Below are 23,871 nucleotides of genomic sequence, written 5' to 3'. Positions count from 1 at the left end.
TCCATCATGCCGAAAAGTTCCAGTTTTGTTTCATTGCTCCACAGAACAGAATCCCAAACCTTCTGTCTCTTATTTATATGACTTTGAGCGACTCTTCTTGTGCTTTTGGGTCAGTAGTGGTGAACGTCTTGCAGTTCTGGTATGGAAACCTTTTGCGTTTAGTACGTGCCTTACTGTGCTCACTGAAACCTCAATGCTTGTTGCACCAAGTCTCGCTGCAGGTCTTCTACAGTCACTTGAGGGATTTTCACAATCTGCCTTCTCAGAAATCTGATTGCAGCTGTTGATAGCTTCCTTTTTCTGCCCCGTCCAGGTATTTCATCCATTTTCTTTCCCTAGCCAGTTCAGGTGTTTCATGTGTTCCAGCTTATGTAATGAAGCACTTGATTAGTTGCATCAGGTGTGCTTGAGGCAACACCTGTTTTGCATATGTATGCTGTTGTGAGGGATTCTATTCAGGCGGTGAATAATTTTGAAACTGAAGAAATCATTATAAGTTTCAGTTGAATTTGCTCATTGCAAGCTGCTAAAAATCTGTAAATTTTGACAGTGAGCCTGATTTGCAATGGGAGTTGAATAATTGTGATTGCAACTGTGTGTGTATGCACATATCTACACAATCAGCCATAACATTAAAGCCACTGATGGGTGAAGTGAATAACATTGAGTATATTGTTACATTGGCACCTCCTGAAGGGGTGGTATAGTGAACAGTGAACAGTCAGTTCTTGAAGTTGACGTGTTGGAAGCAGGAAAAATGGGCAAGTGTAAGGATCTGAGCGACTTTCACAGAGGCCAAATTGTGATGGGTAGGCGACTGAGTCAGAACATCTCCAGGACAGCAGGTCTAGTGGGGTGTTCCCGGTATGCAGTGCTTAGTAAATACCAAAACTGGTCCAAGAAAGGTGAACCGGTGACAGGGTCATGGGCGCTCAAGGCTCATTGATGCGCGTAGGGAACGAAGGCTAGCCCGTCTGGTTTGATTCCACAGAGCAGTTTCTGTAGCACAAATTGGTGAAAAAGTGAATACTGGTTATGACAGAAAGCTGTTGGAACACAGTGCAGTGCATTTTGCTGCGTATGGAGCTGTGTAGCTGCAGACCGGTCAGACTGACTATGCTGACCCCTGTCCACCACCGAAAACACCTACAATGGGTACGTGAGCATCAGAACTGGACCATGGAGCAGTGGAAGAAGGTGGCCTGGTCTGATGAATCACATTTTCTTTGACATGACGTGGACGGCTGCGTGTGTGTGTGCGTCGCTTACCTGGGAAAAGATCTCACCAGGATGCTCTATGTGAAGAAGGCAAGCTGGTGGAGGAAGTGTGATGCTCTGGGCAGTGTTCTGCTGGAAATTCTTGGGTCCTTGAATTAATGTGGATGTTACTTTCACACATACCACCTATCTACCGTGATGCAGACCAAGTACACCGCTTCAAGGCAACAGTATTCCTTAATAGCAGTGGCTTCTTTCAGCAGGATAATGCGCCCTGCCACACTGCAAAAATAGTTCAGGAACGGTTTGAGGAACATGACGAAGAGTTCACGGTGTTGACTCGGCCTCCAAATTCCCCAGATCTCAATTCGAACTAGTATCTGTGGGACGTTCTGGACAAACAAGTCTGATCCATGGAGGCCCCACCTCACAACTTACAGGACTTAAAGGATCTGCTGCTAACATCCTGGTGCCAGATACCACAGAACACCATCTTGTGGAGTCCATGACTCGACGGGTCAGAGCTGATTTGGAGTCGCAAGGGGGACCTACACAATAGTAGGCAGGTGGGTTTCATGTTCTGGCTGATCGGTGTATATACAAACCGCCAGCCTTACAGTAATGTTGCACTTAATACAACTGTTATAATCAGTAATGAACTGGTTTATTATTAATAAACAAACATAATAAATGATGTTTTTGTAATTTTACTCAAAATACAATTTTTTTTTAACTTCATATGTTTTCCTCTGCTATATGCATAACATTATTTAAAAAATGAAAATAATTAACATTGAAAAATAGAAAAAACGTACATTTCAACATAACATCAGCTACTTCCAGTCTGTAATTAGAATTTTTTTTTTAATCTAATAAAAAATATATCACGATATTTCAGAAAAGTGTATTATGGCATCATTTATCATGATAGCGATATTATATCATCGTCATATTGCTCAGCCCTAGGCTCTCAATATATACATTAAAAAAAAAATATATATAATATAATATAATATAATATAATATAATATAATATAATATAATATAATATAATATATATATATATATATATATATATATATATATATATATATATATATATATATATATATATATAAAATATACAAAATAAAAAAACACGAGTTTCTTAGCCTCTAGATATCCTGATTTGATCCCCAGGCTTAATTTCTGTAACGGCTGAAATACTTCTGGATCATATTTTTATATATTACACTGTATTTTGGCATTTTTTCTTGCCAACAAAGAACGAGTGTCAAAGGGTCAGTGTGCGTTTCTTTGAGAGCTTCACTGTGCTGTTTGTTCTTGAGCAATCGTGTGAGTCGTTCACACTGCCTTTGTTGTCCCACAGCGTGTCCCATCGCCTGATCGGTCCGTTACATCAGTGAGTGTCGGACGGAATCGGCGTATACGATATCGTCCTTGTTTGAGTATGCAAGCGTGTCTCTCTCCTGTCTCCGTTTCTTTTTCTTTCTTTCTTTCTTTTTCCCCCCATCCATAATCCATCCATTTCCTTTTTGCTCTGTTTATATTTTCATTCACGTGCAACAACAAAGCAAAAAATATTTAAACCCAGGAAATACAGATGTTGCTTCAAATACTTCCTTATTTCTGTCATGACTGTGAGAGTGGTGCAAAGAATCGAAACTGATTGTATTTGTTGGGCTTTTTGTGAAGACGATGCCGTCATTTGTAGGTTGCGTGCCTTATCCGTGGGCTAGGTGTGGGTGAGAGTGTATAGTAACTCAAAGCCGGCTGTCTCCCGGCCAATTGTTATTTGTCGTTTAATCGACTCTTTAGGTAGCCTGTTTTTAGATGTGTGCGCGTGTACGTGTGACGTGCGAGACAGATGGTGCGAGCATATGGTTTGCAACTTGTGATTACCTGCTGCAGCCCTTCTCCAGCTTTCCTGCTCACACACCCAAACGGGAGTTGCGGCCACCCCCCTTCAAGAGGTAAAGACATTTTAATGTCCGTGAGATGTAGCCTACGGTGCGGTAACGCAGACTGATGGCTGTTGTGACACCGTGCTTAGCTGTACCACTACAGGGATCATACTCCGTATAAATGATTACAGCGCCAGGATTTAAGGAGTTATTTCAATATTTTTTGTATTGTCCTGTTATGGCTTTGCAGTTTTAGCCACCGAATTAAAATAGCATACAGGGAGGGGGAAAAAAATCCCCCCACCAATTACAGACAGTGGATAAATATTCCTGGCGTTGGACATGTATTGTGACAGACTGCGCTAATATACAGTGATATGCTGGGACTGTCACATAGCCGACGCCCATATGCTTCTCCACACAGTCGTGAAGCTGTGAAATTGGGGTGTACCCTGATCTAGCTTCATGAATTTAGACATAGAAATATACGTCTCTAATTTCCTTCCTCGCTGTTTACCGAGAGGTGTAAGCGTATGTAAAATATGCAAATGAAGCTGCCGACATGTGTTCCATATTGTACTGTAAATATGGTGAAATCCTCATTTGCTGGTGTTGGGAATGAGAATTGACTTCTTGTTTTCGCTTGTACAAGAAATTACAAGCCCCCTCCTTGTTAACATTTAAAAAAGCTTAAACAAAAGCTTAAAATGAGCGACTTTAATTGTTTAAAAAAAGATCCACCGTGTTGTCTTTCATATCTTTTGATGTTATTGCTCCAGGTTTTCCTCAGTTATGTGTACCGACTGCTGGTCTTTCCTGCGGAGTGAAAGCAAACCTGATTTGTTTTAATTAAAAAAACAAAAACAAAAATGAAGAAGAAGAATACCTTTTGCGCCTGTCCTGTCTCGGCAGTGTTGCTTGTAAAAGTTTCTTAGATACACTATATGTCCAGAAGTTTGTGGACAACCGCCCATCATGCTTGTATGTGCTTGTTGAACATCCCAGTCCAGATTTAGTTCCCATTCGCTGTTATAATAACCCGATCCACTCTCCTGGGAAGGCTTCCTACTAGAGTTTGGAGCGTGGCTGTGGGGATTTGTGCTCATTCAGCCACAAGAGCATTAGTGAGGTCAAGCACTGTTGTCGGGTGAGGAGGCCTGGGGCGCTATCGCTGTCGGTTGAGGTCAGGGTCTGTGTAGGACACTCGAGTTCATCCACTCCAGACTTGTCCAACCACAGGTTTGGGCCTCTTAGTTCCAGTGAAGGGAAATTGTAATGCTACAGCGTACAAAGACATTCTGTACAATTGTGTGCTTCCATTTTTGTGGTAACAGTTTGGACATATAGAGTAAGTACTTGAGTTGTTGGCGCAACAATTTACTGTACCTAAACTAGAGATGCACCGATACTACATTTCTCACCGATACCGATAGTTCTGCCTTTTATACCTTCTTTTAAATGAATAATAATTAACTCCACAATTCTGAAGGAAATGCAAATAAAAACTTTATTCTCTCCATTTCAGCAAGTTGTTTGACAGTAACTGGTCTCATAAACATGAACACATGACTGTAATGAACATGAACACATGAACTCAGTTCTGGAGATTAAAGTAAGATTATGAACTTATTGAATGTTATTAATTCATATTAACACTGACTGAAGTGTAAAAATCCTCCTGTTAGTCTCACATTCACTCTCCACACACACAAGCGTTTCTACTTCATCACCGACATCAAACTGGTCGTATATAATATCAACTTTTTATATATTAATACTAACTGGAAATGAAATATACTACTCCTATAAATATATTTTTCTGTACAATATAGACTTTTTTGTCAACGCGTCTTCATTTAAATCTCTCAGCGGTGTACTGCAACTTTAATTCAGCTCGAGCAGCGCGGGGGGGGGGGGGGGGTAATTTCGACTCGACGCTGAAACTCCCGCTTCACTGCTGCAGTGTAAAATATTATCAGTGCAGAGATTACAGACTGCAGTTTTCTCATCATTCCACACACGAGACATCATCTTTACACACAGCACGAAATCCACGTGTTTTCCCACCGAAACATCACACTTCATATCGCACAGTTTTGTTAAGTTGACTTTGAGTCCTTTGAAGTTGAGCAGAAAAGCATCTTGGAAGGAACACCACATCGATCTTTGAGGCGGATACACTCCAACAGCAGAAGACCACATTCTTATCCTCTCCTGTCAGATAAGAATAGGAATCTGAAGACTGGTAAAAACGGGGAAAACACAACAGAATTTAGCATCAGCAGCATGAATCCATGAACCCAACCTGCCGTGTCAATGGGTGGTGGTGTGATGGTGTGGCCTTCCCAGTTAACGGATCTGAATCCAGTGGAACACCTTCGGGATGTGATAGAACGGGAGATTTGCAGCATGACGGTGCAGCCGACCAATCTGCAGCAAGTATATAATACGGTCATGTCAACATGGACCAGAATTGTGGAATCCATGCCACGGGTTTTCTGAGAGCGACCTGTACGTCCCATTTGCATCTCTCATATCGAACTTTAATCTCATTATCACATCAGAATCAAACTCCTACCATGTCCCTGCCTCTTCACACGCCACTATTGGTCACTACTTCTGAAGTGTTCAGGATGCCCAATCAAGACCCAGCAGAGACTGGCACATCCTTGTGATTCAATCAAAGCATTCCCGGATGTACTGTAATGGACTCGCAGGAAGTGCGTCACAGGGTCCGTCCTGATATAAAAGGTTCACAGACCACAAGTGACTAGCGTGGTAATTTTAAGAAGCATGTCATCACAGTATACTATATCCATTCTTGAGTTCCTTGCTTGTTAAAGTAGCATGAAGTGTAATGCCATTTGCAGCATGCAATCAGGTTGGGGGGGGGGGGATACAACAACGGCGAGTGTTTCCTTTTTGTCTGAGCTTCAAAGACGTTCACTAATCTGCTTGCGTCTTTAATTGTGAACTCAGTAGGAGGAGCTGCTTGTCGGTGGAATAAAGTTACTGGTCCAGAAGTAAAGTGATGACCACGGTTATTCCCGGCTTTTGGTTCGAAGATGCCGTCCTCCCTCCTCTTTCTGCACAGCTTTTAATTCTGTGGGGGAGAAAGAAAGAAAGAAAGAAAAAAAAAAAAGCCCCTTGTTCTGACAATAGATTTTTTTTTTCTGCCATATGTTTAGCTGACATCTTCATCAGGTTCACAGCAGGTTACCTTAGTTAACTCACACACGACTGCTTGATGGGATTTTCTCCCAGTTCCTTGACTCGCTCACACAAAGTCTCGATGAGGCCCAAAAGAAAACCCAAGACCCTGCAAGTGGGCCACTCACAATGGCATTATTGTGGGTGTTAAGTAGCTGCAGCTTCCTCTAACAGGCTGCCTCTTTGCACAGACCTGTTAGCAAAGGCAGACAATGGCTTTGTTCTGGGGCATCGAGTAGGCTAATCCACACCACGACATACTGTGAAATAAATCTTTTATAGATAAGGGGAGGGGATAAAGGAGAGGGGGGGGGGGGGGGGGGGGAGAAAAAAAGAAGACCGTGCCAAGGAGGGTGAGAGTTCAGCAGTTTAACCTCTGGCCGAGAACGAGAGGAGAGGATGATGCATGTTGTCAGGGTTTACATGGTTGTTTGTCCTATGGTGTCACCACAAGATATTAAAATAATTTTACTGAAGTGCATGCAAACCTCCAAAGTTTCACGAAAGGCTATTGGGAATTTGAGGTTGATCTTATTAACCCTTTCATGCATCCGTGTCCACACTTATGGATTTAAGTCAACGTAATTTAAAAAAAAAAAAAATAAAACACATGAAGTAATTCACCTCCAGATTACTTGAGAGCATTACTTTCATTTAACATGAATCATTATCAGGATTTCTGTGCTTTCTAGACTATTTGTTGTTATTAGTGCAGCATGTCTCCAGTAAATCTTTACTAACTTTATCTATTAAAACGGAACCCCCCCTCCCCCCAAACTACCCAGAATAATGTACTTCGGCTTTGACATGAACATGCTATAATTAAGAACTATATCACATTTTAAATGGCTTGTTACAGAGTGCATATCAGCCAAAAGCTGTTCTAGCTATTATTCATACACACACACACACACACGCACACAAATAAAAAAGCTAATTGAATTTACTTTGTTCAAATGCGTACGCTGGTTCCACACGGGTGAGCTGAGTTATGTGAACACGGTTTTGTTTTTCTCGTACATCTATAATGAGATCATCGTGTATTTCCGAAGCCGTGAATAAAACTGAACCCTGATCATGTTAACACGTGATACTCGCTCGACATAATTCAAACTCAGGAATTAGAAATTTGTTTCAATTAAGTTTGACTGTAAACCACGCAAACCACTTTTTGATGAGAAACCATGAGCTTAAATCAACAGTTTGGTACATTTTCTTAAAAAGAAAGAATACACAGGCGAGTTCAGCAACACCGAAAGGCCACGGAAGACAACTAAAGTGGAAGAACTTCCTCGTTGAAGAAAAACCCCTTTCACGACATTTTAGCCGAGTCAGGAACACTCTGGAGGAGGTAGGCTTATTCTACACTTAAGAAACACCTTCGTGAATGTAAATACAGAGGGTTGACCTCAAGATCTAAACCGCTGCTTACACTCCAGAACAGAAAGGCCTGATTAGACTTTGCTAAAAAAAAACAACAAAAAAAGAACAACTCAGTTCTGATGCAAGATTAATTTGTCGCAGAATGATGGGAAGAGAAGAGTATGGAGAAGGAAAGGAAAGGCTCATGGTCCAACACAGACCACATCATCTGTCAAATCTGTGGAGGGAGTGTTAGGGCATGGACATGTACGGCTGCTATTGGAACTGGGTCACTGGTGTTTGTTGATGATGTGACTGCAGAGAGAAGTAAGCAGGATGAATTCTGAAGTGTATCGAGCTATAATTTCTCAGATTCAGTCAAATGCTGCAAAACTGATAGGACAGCACTGCACAGTACAGATGGATAACGACCCAAAACATACCACGGAAGCAACCCAAGAGCTTCTAAAAGAATGGAATGTTCTTAAATGGCAACCGGGTTGAGCTGCTTTTCACTTACTGAAGACAAAACTGAAGGCAGAAAGACCCACACACGAGCAGCGACGGAAGGCGGCTGCAGTAAAGGTGGCCTGCGAAAACATCTCAAGGAAGGAAACTCAACATTTGGTGATGTCCATGGGTTCCAGATTGGCATTCAAGTGTTAAAATTAATCCTAACATTTATAATTGTTAGTTTGTCCAATTACTTTTGAGCCTGTGAAAATGGAGGGACTCTGAGAGGTTTTTAATTGTAATACAGTTGTTTGCCCAAACAGGTCATTTTCATTTAGAACTTGGTCAGTGCATTGTCACATATGCATTATTTCATCATGTTAATGTCTTCATTGTCGTTTTAATATAGTAGAAATAAGTGCAAATGAAGAAATGTCTTCTATGAGCATGTTTGGGCAGACGTTTTACCGTCAGTGTAAGACTGTTCTGACTATTCAAATAAATAATTATAACTGAAAATGAAATTTAACTAAAGTCGAGTAATGAAACGGAGAAAGCGTGGCAATCGGTTAGGGCTGCAACTGACGAGTATTTTGATAACCGATCAATCTGTCGATTATTTCTTCATGTTGATCGATTAGTTGGATTAAAAGGCCAATTTTTATTTTCTACATTTAAAAAAAAACCAAAACGTTATTTCACATTCTGCCCAATGTTGTCCTTCAACAATTGTGCAACGTGAAGGCTATGAAAAAGGTATTAAATGTGTCTATGTGGACTATATTGTACACTGTACAAAGGATTTAAAAAATAATATTAACGTTCTATAAAATATATATACAGTATCTCACAAAAGTGAGTACACCCCTCACAATTTTTGTAAATATTTGATTATATCTTTTCATGTGACAACACTGAAGAAACGACACTTTGCTACAATGTAAAGTAGTGAGTGTACAGCTTGTGTAACAGTGTAAATTTGCTGTCCCCTCAAAATAACTCAACACACAGCCATTAATGTCTAAACCGCTGGCAACAAAAGTGAGTACACCCCTAAGTGAAAATGTCCAAATTGGGCATAATTAGCCATTTTCCCTCCCCAGTGTCATGTGACTTGTTAGTGTTACACGGTCTCAGGTGTGAATGGGGAGCAGGTGTGTTAAATTTGTTGTCATTGCTCTCACACTCCCTCATACTGGTCACTGGAAGTTCAACATGGCACCTCATGGCATAGAACTCTGAGGATCTGAAAAAAAGAATTGTTGCTCTACATAAAGATGGCCTAGGCTATAAGAAGATTGCCAAGACCCTGACACTGAGCTGCAGCACGGTGGCCAAGACCATACAGCGGTTTAACAGGACAGGTTCCACTCAGAACAGGCCTCGCCATGGTCGACCAAAGAAGTCGAGTGCACGTGCTCAGTGTCCTATCCAGAGGTTGTGTTTGGGAAATAGATGTATGAGCGCTGCCAGCATTGCTGCAGAGGTTGAAGGGGTGGGGGGTCAGCCTGTCAGTGCTCAGACCATACACCACACACTGCATCAAATTGGTCTGCATGGCTGTCATCCCAGAAGGAAGCCTCTTCACAAGATGATGCACAAGAAAGCCCGCAAACAGTTTGCTGAAGACAAGCAGACTAAGGACATGGATTACTGGAACCATGTCCTGTGGTCTGATGAGACCAAGATAAACTTATTTGGTTCAGATGGTGTCAAGCGTGTGTGGCGGCAACCAGGTGAGGAGTACAAAGACAAGTGTGTCTTGCCTACAGTCAAGCATGGTGGTGGGAGTGTCATGGTCTGGGGCTGCATGAGTGCTGCCGGCACTGGGGAGCTACAGTTCATTGAGGGAACCATGAATGCCAACATGTACTGTGACATACTGAAGCAGAGCATGATCCTCTCCCTTCAGAGACTGGGCCGCAGGGCAGTATCCTGCATGATAACGACCCCAAACACACCTCATGATGACCACTGCCTTGCTAAAGGACTCGCCAAGCATGTCTCCAGACCTAAACCCTATTGAACATCTGTGGGTCATCCTCAAACGGAAGGTGGAGGAGCACAAGGTCTCTAACATCCACCAGCTCTGTGATGTCATCATGGAGGAGTGGAAGAGGACTCCAGTGGCCCAATTTGGACATTTTCACTTAGGGGTGTACTCACTTTTGTCACCAGCGGTTTAGACATTAATGGCTGTGTGTTGAGTTATTTTGAGGGGACAGCAAATTTACACTGTTACACAAGCTGTACACTCACTACTTTACATTGTAGCAAAGTGTTATTTCTTCTGTGTTGTCACATGAAAAGATATAATCAAATATTTACACAAATGTGAGGGGTGTGCTCACTTTTGTGAGATACTGTCTATATATATATATAAATAAAAAAAACAACTGATTGTCCACAAGCTTTAAAGCAGGAGTTAAATCATGATATTAAAAACGCGAAAAAAGAGAAAAACAAAAAGTTTTAAGTGGTAAGAGGTTGAATGTTCTGCAGTAACACACACATTCACTCATCTGAACACAGTAACGTTACTTTATTCTGTAAATGTACGACGCTTCTTACATTTATTTACAATTACAGGTTATGACCCCATTACAGTTACTGTTCTCATAAACACACAATTACTGTTGTTTCTAAATATAGATAAATATCGCATTAAACAGCATATTTGATCAGAATGAATATTTTAGTCCGAGTTATTGCACTTCCTTTCTATCGCGTGATGTTTGATTGACGCGTACGCGTGGACTCGCGCTCATGCGGTGAAGTTTAACGGAGACTCGCTCGCTGTCAGGACGAGACTTTATGTAAAATGGAAATACTGGCGTGAATTTCTAGCATTTACAGATAAGGATATAAAGGTAAACATGTGATTTGTGCGCTGAAGAAAACACGTGTGGAACACATTAAACGGCACACGCGTCTGTCGCAGCGTCCGACGCGATAATGACGTTAATGACCATAATGACCTTCATTGTCGGTTATTTTAATTATCGAATAGTTGTTGCAGCTCTACAATCAGTGTCGCTAAGGTGGATTAATGGGAGGAAATTTTCCCTCATTTTTTATCTTGCCCCATTGTGTCATGTTCGGGAACCTGAAACTTGATCTATACTGTTTTCTTTTTCTGGACCAAATATATTTTGTCGAGGAATATTTGATAGTCTGGGTGACGTGATATTCAGGACAGCACTAAATAAAAAAAACCGACACGGGATTTTGATGATCGCTCTTATTTTGTGAACAGTATTAAGATTTCGCGGATTCTGCCAGGGGTATGCAAACTTTCGGGCACGACTGTACATCCAAACAGTTTGAGATTCCTCATTTCACACTTGATCCATAATGAAAACGAACACACGAGCAGGTCTGTTAATGCGCAGTGACAGGCACGCAGTTAACCTGTGTGTGTGTGTGTGTGTGTGTGTGTGTGTGTGTGTGTGTGTGTGTGTGTGTGTGTGTGTGTGTGTTCTATCTATTATTGCAGTATCTATGCTCTGGTAGTATCTCTATCCAGAGGGCCGACAGACAGACACGATAAAACGTGGTGTCAGCTGTGATAGTACGCTGGTCCGTCTCCACTACTCACCTATTAACCCGTTTCCCCCTGCCTGGGCTCCATCAAAGAGACGCATATCGACTTGTAAAGTTAAGCATCCCCTGGTTGGCCAAACATTGATTAAAGGCTGACCTGCACTGCCCATGCCTGGGGGTGCCAGTGTGTTGCCATACTGTCGAAGGTTAGCTGGGTTCGAAGGCCTTCGGGGATCGATACTCGCGAGCCTGCTCTCGGCTACACTTTCGGCGTGATGCAGTCGAAAATAGCTCGCTCCTCAGAGGTGATTTCAATTCTCACCCATTAGTCTCCTTCTGCGGCCTAGTCAAATGACTTCGTCCAAGCTGACAGGGGCGCGCGAGATTGTTTTCCCCACCTTCACCGTCCTGGACAACACGTTTTAAGACCTACTCAGGTGGTCACTTTGGTACAGAGAAAGCAGTGATGGTTACACATAACACTGCCAATGCTTTCAAAACTCGTGGGACCCTGTACAGGCTTACATACAGCCATTCGATGGGGGTTTTTTTTCTTCATCTTCTTCTATTTCTTCGAAAGTATCGCTCACAGCCCAAAGACGCCAGAATGAAAAAGTTGTTTAAAGTTTGAAAAATCGAGTACCACGTTTCTAAATCTTGTATGCGTTAGGCTTGTGTGTTGTACTAGTAAATGTATTTTAGTATACTAAAAGGTTCAGTGTACAACTCATGCTTGTTTCCAGCTTTTTATGCTAATGTATGCGTCCAGTACGTGTGTGTGTGTGTGTGTGTGTGTGTGTGTGTGTGTGTGTGTGTGTGTGTGTGTGTGTGCCGACTTGGGGTAGTTCACAGACCTGCTGGGAATAGGCATGCTCTCATTGCGCCAAGCTCAGGGGGGGCAGAAAGAAGGCTGGTAGGGAGGGTGCATATATGTGTGTGTGTGTGTGTGTGTGTGTGTGTGTGTGTGTTGGACGGGGGATTAAGCAGCCTCAGGTCTGTCACGGTGACATTTCTCTCTGGCTCAGCAGTAGGGGTTAGGTTTCCCCTCGTAACCTTCAACTTTCAGCCTTAACCCATTAATCCCCTTTGTGTCTGTCCGCCCCGTGCATTTCGCCCTCACGCAAAAACCGCTAACAATATGGCAGTGGGAGCCGGCGGAGGCAACGTGCCTGGTTCTCTTTGACAGCTTTTCACCCTCAGACAGGGGCCTTTATCTCACCACACTCCCTGGTGTAACCCCACCTCAAAAAAAAAAAAAAAAAAAAAAGGAGACAGTTGGAGACTAAATCAGAATGAACAATGATCTTGGCCCACTATTTTCCACTGATTAACAGATCAATTGTCCCGTCTTCGGTGGATTCGGCGACTGTAAGCCAGCCATAAGTATCAACTTTTTGGGCTTCTTTTAACTCCAGCTACTCTTTTTAAAAAAAAATATATATATATAAAAGGTTCCTCTAGTGGAAATACTCCTGTACCTGCACACCTACTTCAGTATTAAAACTATGGAACGTTTTTGATCAGATATTAACATTTCAGCCCAGACTAGCGAGCGAATCTCAATCGGAGTGGACAGTGAGGAGTGGAGCTTTATGAAAAGAGCTCATCTGAATTTTGGCCTTTTCATGTCAGTCCGCTATGGTGAGGAAAAATCCCACAGGGAATGAGATTTGCAAGTTTTGTTCGTATGAATAAGCATGCATCTTGAGGTATGGTTTATTATGAGACCCTCCAGGATATGCTCCACAGAAGGTGTATTGTTGAGGAGTGGGGGTGTGTTTGGGTGGGTGTGTTTGGGTGGGGGGCTTCCATGTGCCTTGTTTGTGCCCCTCCTTCTCACCGTTCTGCTTTCTCTTCACTTCTACTTGTACCTAATTTCTTCCTTAACTCTGCCCTGGATTTGTGCCACGTCCATCTCCTTATTCTCAGCAACCTCTTTTCCTATAGCTTCCTCTCTCCTCGATCAGATCGCATTTCCACTTGTTTTGTTTTTCCTCCCCGGCAGTGGTTCTCATCCTCTCACCCATAAAATCAGCATAAAATTGACCTAACTCTGCCAGATAAGATGAAGGGTTTACGCTCCCTGGGGAGACGGATATTTGGTCTTTGTAAAAAAAAAAAAAAAAAAAAAAATCTTAAGACGGAGTCTGTGAAATCCTGCGAGGGGATTATGTAACACACCTTGGTCTTCCCTTTTCTCCCTTCTAGCATCAGGTTAGTTCCACTGCGTAAAAGTAAAAGCCCTACTATTGAGGAAGGACAGTAAGGTAAGAATAGGAGATGATGATGATGATGATAAGAAGGATGAGTGTTGCTTATGGTCTGTCAGGTGTCCTCTCAGAGTGTTTGATGGAGATGTTAAATCATTGAACGTGCTCCACATGGCCTGTCATAGTAATGATTATTTTATTATAAAGAATGAGTAACAACTGTAAATGTTAAGAAGATCCATTCAGCAGAAATGTATGAATCTAGCTCTCCTGTAAGCAACATTTTAAGTAGGGGGGGGAAAAAAAAAAAAAAAAAAGACTTGATTGCTAACCAGTGACAAATCCTGTTCCAAACTAGACTGCTTCCTTTTTAAAGCCTGTCCTTAAAGAGGATTAAAAAAAAAAAAAAGGAGGAGTGCAGCATCTATTCCACAGAGTCAATTTGTTTTCTCATTTCATTAAGTAGGAAGACGGAGAGGTGTATGGTTCCTGCGCATCCTGGGGCTCGCTGCCTGGCTGTTTGCTCCTTTTAATTGGCCTCCAGTAAACCGCTGTGTGATCTTTAGAGTCTCACAGCAGTGCTGGTTTCGTGTCTGAGGTTGCACAGGCTTGAATATTATTTTGCTAATGTGTAGCATATGTCTAAAGTTAAAAATCATTGATTTGATAAAAGGTACTTAACTTTAGACCTGCTGTGTATTTACTGGTTGCCTCAAGGTGATTTTATTGTATATTCACAGCTGTGGATGTGTCTTGGATGTGTGCGAGGGTTAGTCAAACGAAAACATTAAGAGTGTGACATAAATTAGCAGCTGGAAGAATATATATATATATATATATATATATATATATATATATATATATATATATATATATATATATATATATATATATATTTTTTTTCCCCCTCTGGACTAATTGGAAAAACGAAATGGAGATTATGTAGAGAAATGATTCACTTTTGTGCTAAAAAAACAAAAGACCCCAAAACATATAATGTTTCATATATAATCCCAAAGTCTCGTACTCTTAACTGTAAGATTAGCGAATAATGCGTTACGTTATCTTCAGAGCGAAATCTAAAAATTTCATACATTTTTATATATCTTCGGGACTTGCCTTGACTGATGATATTAGCATATGCAGAGCTGATCGTGCTCCTGCGCTCTGCCGCAGTGTGCCGGCACACAGGAGAAGCCACCCTTTGCCCCCCCACCCCTTTCATTAATATGTATGTGTTCTGAATGGTGTGCATGGCGTTGTGCAGCCACTGATTAATGCTGTCTGTCAATTGCTTACAGATCCGACAGTGCTGTGGAAGTTCCCCCAGGACTTTGGAGACCAGGTTGGAAACAGCACAACCCCCCCCCCCCCCCCCCCCCTTCTCTCCCCTTCCTCCCTCCCTCCCTCCCTGCTCCTTTGCTCGTTTCTGTTCAAATGGACCTCACCACCTTGTCCGTGAACCCCCCCCCCCTTTCCTTCTGTGCTGCCCCACCATATTTTTTTTTATCTTTCCTTTTCCTCAGTGGTTACTAAAAAGGGGGAAAAACAAGATGCAGGTCATCAATGGTAGATTTCTGCCACAAAAAAAACGAGAAAATGGGTCATAATTTCAAAATACTACCTTTTTTATTTTGGTAGTAGGGATCTGAGAAGACGATATGACTTGTGATCACAAAATTATGACTTATCTCATAATTACGTCTTAGTATTTTGAAATTCTGACTTTGTATCTCATTATTATGACTTGTTATCTCATTATGACTTAGTATCTCAAAATTCTGAGACGGTATCTTGAGATAGGAGACGATATGTTCAAATTGTGACTTGGGATCTCATCATTATGACTCAGTGTCTTGAAAGTATGACTTTGCACCTCATAAGTATGACTATCTTACAATTATGAAATAGTCTCTTGAAATTATGGCCTCATATCTCATAATTATGACAGTGTCGAGAAATGATTACTCGGCTTCTCATCGTTATGACTGTATCTCATAAGTATGAATTCCTCTCTTAATTATGAATCGGTATCTTGAAATTACGAGATAGTATCTCGAAACTATGACAGTGTTGAGAAATGATCACTTGGTATCTCATAATTGTGACTTAGTATCTTGAAATTATGACATTGTATCTCATAGGTATGACTTTCTTATAAATATTACAGTATCTCAAAATTATGATAGATTATGGTACTTAATGTCTCGTATCTCATAATTCTGACTGTGTCAAGAAATTATTAGTGGGTTTATCATCACTATGACTTAGTATCTTGAAATGATGACTTTGTATGTCATAAGCATGAACTCCTCTCGTAATTATGACTTGAAATTACCATCTTGGAATGATGTCTTTGTATCTCATCATTAGGTTACCTGTTATCTTACACATATGGCTTAGTATGTCAAAATTATGACTTGATTATCTCATACTTATGACAGCGTTGACAAATTATCACTTAGTATCTTGAAATTTTAACTTTGTGCCTCATACGTATGAATTTATTTCAGAGTCACGACTTGGTGTGATGAAGTTATGATTTCGTACGTCATAATTATGACCATCTCATAATTGTGACTTATTATCTTGAAATTCTGACTTGCTATCTCATGATTAAGGCTTAACATTCCATAATCACTTCTCAGTATCTCATAGTTATGAGACTACTCACAGGATTAAAAAAAAATAATAATAATAAAAAAAGGGGTGGAAATGGACGTCCTGAGATATAGAGCCAGACTGAAAAATCTGAAGAGCTAAACAGTTTAAGAACAGATTCCAACAGAGCTTCAGCGATATGGTTAATTTGTCAGGTTTAAATATGATGAGAATGTCTATAAATATATGAGCTGTCACACTTTTAATTTGCGAATTAATAATAGTGCATGAACAGCACTTGGCGCTATACAAGAGTGTGAAATGTTTGTATAAAATGGAGAAAGTACTTGTATTTACTGTAAGAATAAACAGCAAATATAACATTTATAAAATGTATATTTTCTCTTAAAAAATGTGGCAAAATTATTGGCACTCCGAGAAAATCTTTTTAAAACTGTACTGCAAACTTACATATACACTTATTCCTATGTATTTTTTTTTTTTAAAGGGGGAGAGTTTGTTTGAATTTCTTTACATTTTTTAAAATAGTTCATCCAAAAACTGTGTTGTTGTCTTTGAACCCGAGCACACATGGAGAAAACCAATTGAAATCTGTGCCAATAGCTGCTAAGGCTTCTATTATATGGACATTTACACTCTCAAATGAATATTATTTATTTATTTATTTATTTATTTATTTATTTATTTATTTATAATCAGGCAGCCACAGTAAGAACTAACGATTTGGTGTTCGATAAATACAAACGCATTGACGTGCACAAAAAGTAATACTGAACAGTCTTGGTGAAAACAGTTAGCATTTACCGGTGGACTGTTTGGATCCGATTTGGCCACAGTTTGCACTGGTTTTAACCCGGAAGTAGATTGGACAGTCAGTCAGACAGTTTAGTCTGGGTACCCTTATTTTAATTGGTCATCTCCTTCACAAGTGCATGCACGTTCTACCAAAGTCCTAATTGGTTCGACGGGAAGAAATCCAGATACATGACCGAATAACCCTTATTCTATGAAATTCAAATCGAGCAAGTTCTGTAGTGATCACCGAAATGCACCCCAAAATAACAAGGCTAGCCTTGTTTATCGTTTATCACCATCTTCTATCGTTCCACATTTCACATGTACCACAGAACTAATAACATACAAGGTGCGAACTCTACACGAATCTAGAAATAACACACACAGTGGGGGGAAATAAGTACTGAACGCGTCAACATTTTTTTCCAGTAAATATATTTCCAATGAGGTTATTCACATGAAATTTTCACCAGACATCAGTATTAACTCAAGAAATCCGGAGATATAAAGAATTCACAACATTAAAGTCCATAAATAAAGTTATGTGTAATAAAGAGGAATGACACGGGAAAAAAGTATTGAACACGCTAACTGAAATTTATTTAATAGTTATTGGAGAAGCCTTTGTTTATAATGACGGCTTCAAGACACTTCCTGTATGAAGAAATTAATCAGCCGCAGTATTCAGGTGTGATTTTGGCCCGTTCTTCTAAACATATCGTCTTTAAATCCAGTATTTCATAACTTTGTCCAAATGAGTTGTAGCAAACTTTAAACAGCGTCGACATGCCTTTTCTTTAGTAATGGAGTCTTGCGGGTGAGCGTGAGTAGTGCAGTGCACTGCCTATTGTTTTCTCTGTGACGATGGCACCTGCTGCCTCCAAGTGTTTCTGGAGCTCTTTCCGAGTGGTCCTTGGCTCTTGGGCTTCTCTTCTGACTATTCTTCTGACTCCCTGGTCAGAAATCTTGTGAGGAGCTCCTGTGCGTGGCCGGTTGATGACGGAGTGATGTTGCTCCCACTTGTGGATAATGGCCCCAGTGGTGCTTACTAGAGGATTCAGAAGTTTTGAAATACGTCTGTATCCGATTCCATCAGTATGTTTAGCAAAGATAAGGTTGTGAAGGTCTTGGGAGAGCTCTTTGCTTTTACCCATCATGAGATGTTTCTTGTGTGACACTTTGATAACGAAAAGCCTTTTTATAGACCATCAATTTACTAACCCAGCTGATATTAACTTGCACAGATAGGGGGTATAATTACTTACGGATTTCAGCTGGTTCCTTGCCTTACCTTGCCTTGGAGAACTGCTTTTTCTTAATGTGTTCAATACTTTTTTCCCGTTTCATTCCACTTTAGTACACATAACTTTATTTATGGACTTTAACGTTGTGAATTATTTATATTTCCGGATTTCTCGAGTTAATTCTGATGTCTGTTGAAAATTTCATGTGAAGAACCTCATTGGAAATATATTTACTGGAAAAATATTGACGTGTCTAATACTTATTTCCCCAATGCATTCTGATAAGGTAGAGGTACCAAAGGGACTTAATTGCTCATTTGAAATGTAGTAATAATAATAAGAAGCAGAATCACTGTAATTAATATTTGGGCAAGGCTTTTTTTTTTCCTCCCTAAAACTCAAACAGCACCAGGCTTCCTCCTGTAATTTCTGCAACTCCAGATTATTTCGATTTTTTGAATATTCTGCTGAATACGCTCCCGCATATTCAAATATTCCACACGCGTAAGAGAATTCAATACATATTCATCGCAATAATAATTTAATAAAGGAAGCCCAGCGGTGGAATACAGATTATGTGAAAGACTCTTCTGTTGGACTATCATCCTATCATTTTATTGCAGTTTGCTGCCTGTGTGTCATTTTTATCATCTTTGCAAATATTTTATTTTATTTTATTTACTTCAGCTTCGCTCCGAAATCTTAACGGGGATTTCAAACCATAGGAACGCTCCTAGGTAGAAAAATCTTAGTTCTCAAAGAAGGATGAGCCGTCTACTGTAAACATGCACAGTCGAGTTGACGGAGCGTATTACTGTGCTTTTAAACCTCTTCATTTCGATTTCAGATGATACAATAGGATGATGTCCGACAGAAGACTCTTTCATATGATCTGTATGCTACTGCTGGATTTCATCTATTAAATTACGATGAATTATATTCTGGACTTCTCTTAACCTTGTAGAATTACCGGAGGAAGCTAGGTGCCGTTTATCTTTTTACGGAAAACGAAAGGCTTGCCCAAATATAAATTACGTGAATGTTTATGATAGTTATGGTGGCCATTTTGAAAGCAGCGTTTGCAGAGAAGATTGCAGCATCTAGCAAAACTTTTCATTTTGTCTCCCCATAGATTTATGCTCTAAATAAATGATCGTATGTATTGTCCGTTTTTATAATTTCTGCTTATTTTCACGGCTACAGTTCATCGTAATGAACAGCTCAGCAGAAAAAAAAAAAAAATCCGCAGATCTGTTAGAAGAAGCAGCGGTAATAGTTTGCATTGTGTTGTTGGTGTATCAGTGGGGAAAATATACAGTAGATATTAACCACAGTTTCAGGAGCTCTTTGAGCCGGTAGATGAAGTCAGACGTCTTTTGCGAACACGCGGTGAGACTTCCGACTGATGTGTATGGTTTGAGTTAGCAGGTCTGGGAGGTCTCGTAGAAAGTAAAACTTGTTCCTTGCAGATTTCCCTTCATCTGACGTTTGCACTGTTGCAACTGCTTACACTGTGAAACTGTAAGAAAACTGTAATGTTGGCATGCTCACATCAACTCAAAACACAAACAGCTGCTGTGTTGATGGGTCTGGGGCTTCACGCACTCACAACTTTCCTCACATCCAAGCTCATGCAGGCTTTTATTTCTCACCTCTTCTTGGAAGAATGCTACTTGTAAGGAGGGATTTAAGACCCCTGAGATCGGTCTTGTGTTTTCTGAGTCTGGCTTTGTTTTCTACTTTTCCTAATGAACATTAATTAACAAAGACTATGATGATGATGATAACTGAGTGAGCATAGTCAATGAAGGCTTAGTATCTCAGAAGTATGACTTGGTATCTCATCATTATGACTTAGTGTTAAGAAATGATGGCTTGCACCTCGTAATTATGCCTTTATTATGGTAAACGGTTTACAAACTAATGACAGCAGAGCTGCCATGCAAGGCGCTTGCCTGCCATTGGGAGCAACTTGGTGTTCAGTGTCTTGTGTCCAAGGACACTTTGGCATGTGGAGTCATGCGGGCCGGGAATCGAGCCACAGCCGCCCGCTATTAATTATGACTTAGTATTTCATTTAGTACCTCATACATGTGACTTCTCATAATTCTGACTCAGTATATTGAAATGATGACTTATTATCTCATAGGTATGATGTACTATCTCATACATATGACTCAGTATCTCATACAGGTGCATCTAAAAAACTTGAATATCGTGGAAAAGTTCTTTTTTTTTTTTTTTTTAAATTGAATTTAAACTTCCAGGATCTCAAAATATTTGAAGAAAGAATTAATAATACAGAAATGTCGCAGTGTCGTACTCTTAGTGTCAAGCCACTCCTGAACCAGCGACAACGCCAGAAGCGTCTTACCTGGGCTAAGGAGAAAAAGAACTGGACCGTTGCTCAGTGGTCCAAAGTCCTCTTTTCAGATGGAAGTCAATGTTGCGTTTCATTTGGAAATCAAGGTCCCAGAGTCTGGAGGAAGAGTGGAGAGGAACAGAATCCAAGCTGCTTGAAGTCCAGTGTGAAGTTTCCACAGTCAGTGATGATTTGAGGTGACGGGTCATCTGCTGGTGTTGGTCCAGTGTGCAGCGTCTACCAGGAGATTTTAGAGCACCTCATGCTTCCAGCTGCTGACGAGCTTTATGGAGATGCTGATTTACTTTTCCAGCAGGACTCTGCAGCTGCCCACAGTGCCAAAACTTCTAGTAACTGGTTTACTGACCGTGGTGCTACTGTGCTCGATCGTCCAGCCGACTCTCCTGACCCGAACCCCATAGAGAATCTACGAGAGACACCAGACCCGACAATACGGACGAGCTGAAGACCGCTGTCAAAGCGACCTGGACCTCCAGAACACCTCAGCAGTGCCACAGACTGACCGCCTCCATACCACGCCGCATTCATGCAGTCATTCCTGCAAAAGGATTAAAGCTCTTACCAAGTATTGAGCGCATAAATTAACAGACTTTTGAGAAGGTCGACATTTCTGTATTATAAATTCTTTTTTCGAATATTTTGAGATACTGGATTTTTGATTTTCGTGAGCTGTAAGCTGTAATCTTCTAGATTTAAAAAAAAAAAAAAAAAAGGCTTGAAATCTTTCACTTTATGTGTAATGAATCTAGAACATATGAAAGTTTCACTTTTTTAATTAGATTACGGGGAAAAAAATAACTTATGACTTGGTATCATCATTATGACTTCTTATTATGAGAAATTATGACTTGGTATTTTGTAAATATGATGTCGTATCTCATACGTATGACTTGGTAACTTGTCATTATGACCTAGTGTTGAGAAAGTATGACTTTCTCCTGTATAAGACTTAGTATGTTGAAATTATGACTTAGTACCTATCTCATAAGTATGACTTGGTATCTCATACATATGACTCGACTTGAATCTTTTATTTCTCACCTCTGTCACACTTCTTGGAAGAATGCTACTTGTAAGGAGGGATTTAAGACCTCTGATATCAGTCTTATGTTTTTCTCAATTTGGCTTCGTTTCCTATTCTTACTAACGATCATTAATTAACAAAGGCTATGATGATTGCCGAGCGAGCGTAGTCAGTGAAGACGCTAACGCTAAGCAGTTGAGCTGAGCATAGAACAGCTTTGGTGCTGAGCTGAAGGAACGCCGGCCGTGGGGCTAACTGAGAAGCTGAGACAAGGAAAACCATGGCTCTGAGTGAGCTGAAATAATTCGGTTATTGCTGTGCCTTGGGTGTTGCAGTTGGGATTTCATTTTTTAATTTTTATTTTTGGAAATGTAAGGGTCATATTAATCCCATGCAACTAGCTAACTCTTCATGTGACTATACAGAAATGCAGGTGCTGGACGAGGTCCATGTAGACACAGTAACTCTATACGCTTTTTAAATAAAAGAAATTTAAAAAATCAGGTAAAAGAACCAGTGGGAACGTAAATTATTGAACAAAAATTGTATAATCATTGATCTGGTGATTACAGGAGTTTGTCTTGCTCACATTCAAATCATTAAAAGTAGCTATAGACGGATAAAACGTACGAAGTGGTGTTGTTTAATGAATAAAATATCTAACCGTTGGTGAATTACTATGGAGTAAGAGGAACAACATTACATTTTTGGACCCATAACATTTTGGGATGTGATGTTATGGGTAAATAATCAATTCCGGGGTTGTATGAGAATCCTACACTATTGTCGAGGCTTCTGAAAGTCATTACATCAATGTGTAGACTCTTCCCATCTGTTTAAAGAGACAGACTTGATGAATGTAAACATTTCTGATGTAATGAGTTAAATCTGAAATAAATCTGCCTTTAATCAGTTGTTTTAAAACAATCTCTGCTGTCAGCATCAGAGATTTGACACCCTAATTGGCTTGCCAAAAGAGATGTATGATGGCATATAGACTGAAACCTAAACTAAAGACTGGTTGGTGAATGGGCTTTTCCTGTAGTACACTACATGTGGTAGTTAATATCATATTGTATGCAGTGCACATATTTAGAGAGAGGGAGCTATTTGAAATCCAGCCAGTCTGCTTGTTTTTTTTTTTTTTTTTTTTTTTTTTAATTATTATTAATTTTTGCGAATGTAATAATGCCCAGCATACAGCTAGCACGATGTTGCACCAGAAGCTTAAATACTCTTTCTGGAAAAGACGTGAAACTGAAAACTGATCGACATGATATCATGATATCTGGCACGGAGAGAAGTTCTTGGCACCAAATCTGTAAGTTGCCAGTTTTGGTGTCTTCCTGCTTTCCATATTCTATAAAGCTTATTTTATACCAGAAGTGGTGCAACACAGACTGCAAGCTGCAAACCGCTCTGCTGGGCTTTGGGCCTGACCCAGAAGCATCATATACAAGAAGTGTGAAGCTTTTCATTTTGTGCTTTTTGACTGTCATTTAGTAAACATAACATGCAAATGTCTGTATTGACAGTCAGATTATTATAAACCAAACCATTATATGTCCAAAGGTATGTGGGCACCCGAGTACTGACCATCCCATTCCAACACCATGGCCATTAATGTTGAGTTGTTTGCTGGTTCCGCTCATCTGAGAAGGCTTTCCAGTAGATTTTGGAAAATGGCTGTGGAGATTTTCTCATTCAGAGGTTTGACCCTGATGTCCAGCAAGAAGGCCTGGCGTTGAAGCTGGTGTTCCGGTTCATCCCAAAGGTGTTCAGTGAGGTTGAGATGAGTTCTTCTACTCCAACCTTGGCAAGCCATGTCTTCACGGAGCTCGCTTTGAGCACAGGGGCATTGTCATGCTGGAACACACGTAGTCGCTCGTGGACCTTTATGTAC

At 40.4% G+C, this 23,871-nt stretch overlaps 1 protein-coding gene across 1 annotated transcript in view; it reads left to right on the top strand.

The window, feature by feature from the left end:
- The window catches only part of dennd1b (DENN/MADD domain containing 1B), a 99,265-nt gene that overhangs the window by 11,279 nt on the left and 64,115 nt on the right, over positions 1–23,871 (top strand). Inside the window, exon 3 of the mRNA XM_053683056.1 lies at positions 15,202–15,245. Coding sequence (XP_053539031.1) covers positions 15,202–15,245 — 44 coding nt within the window. The remainder of the gene's footprint in view (positions 1–15,201; positions 15,246–23,871) is intronic.

Source organism: Ictalurus punctatus, chromosome 10 (assembly GCF_001660625.3).
Source record: "Ictalurus punctatus breed USDA103 chromosome 10, Coco_2.0, whole genome shotgun sequence".
Lineage (NCBI taxonomy): Eukaryota > Metazoa > Chordata > Actinopteri > Siluriformes > Ictaluridae > Ictalurus > Ictalurus punctatus.
This window is presented reverse-complemented; position numbering and strand designations above follow the sequence as displayed.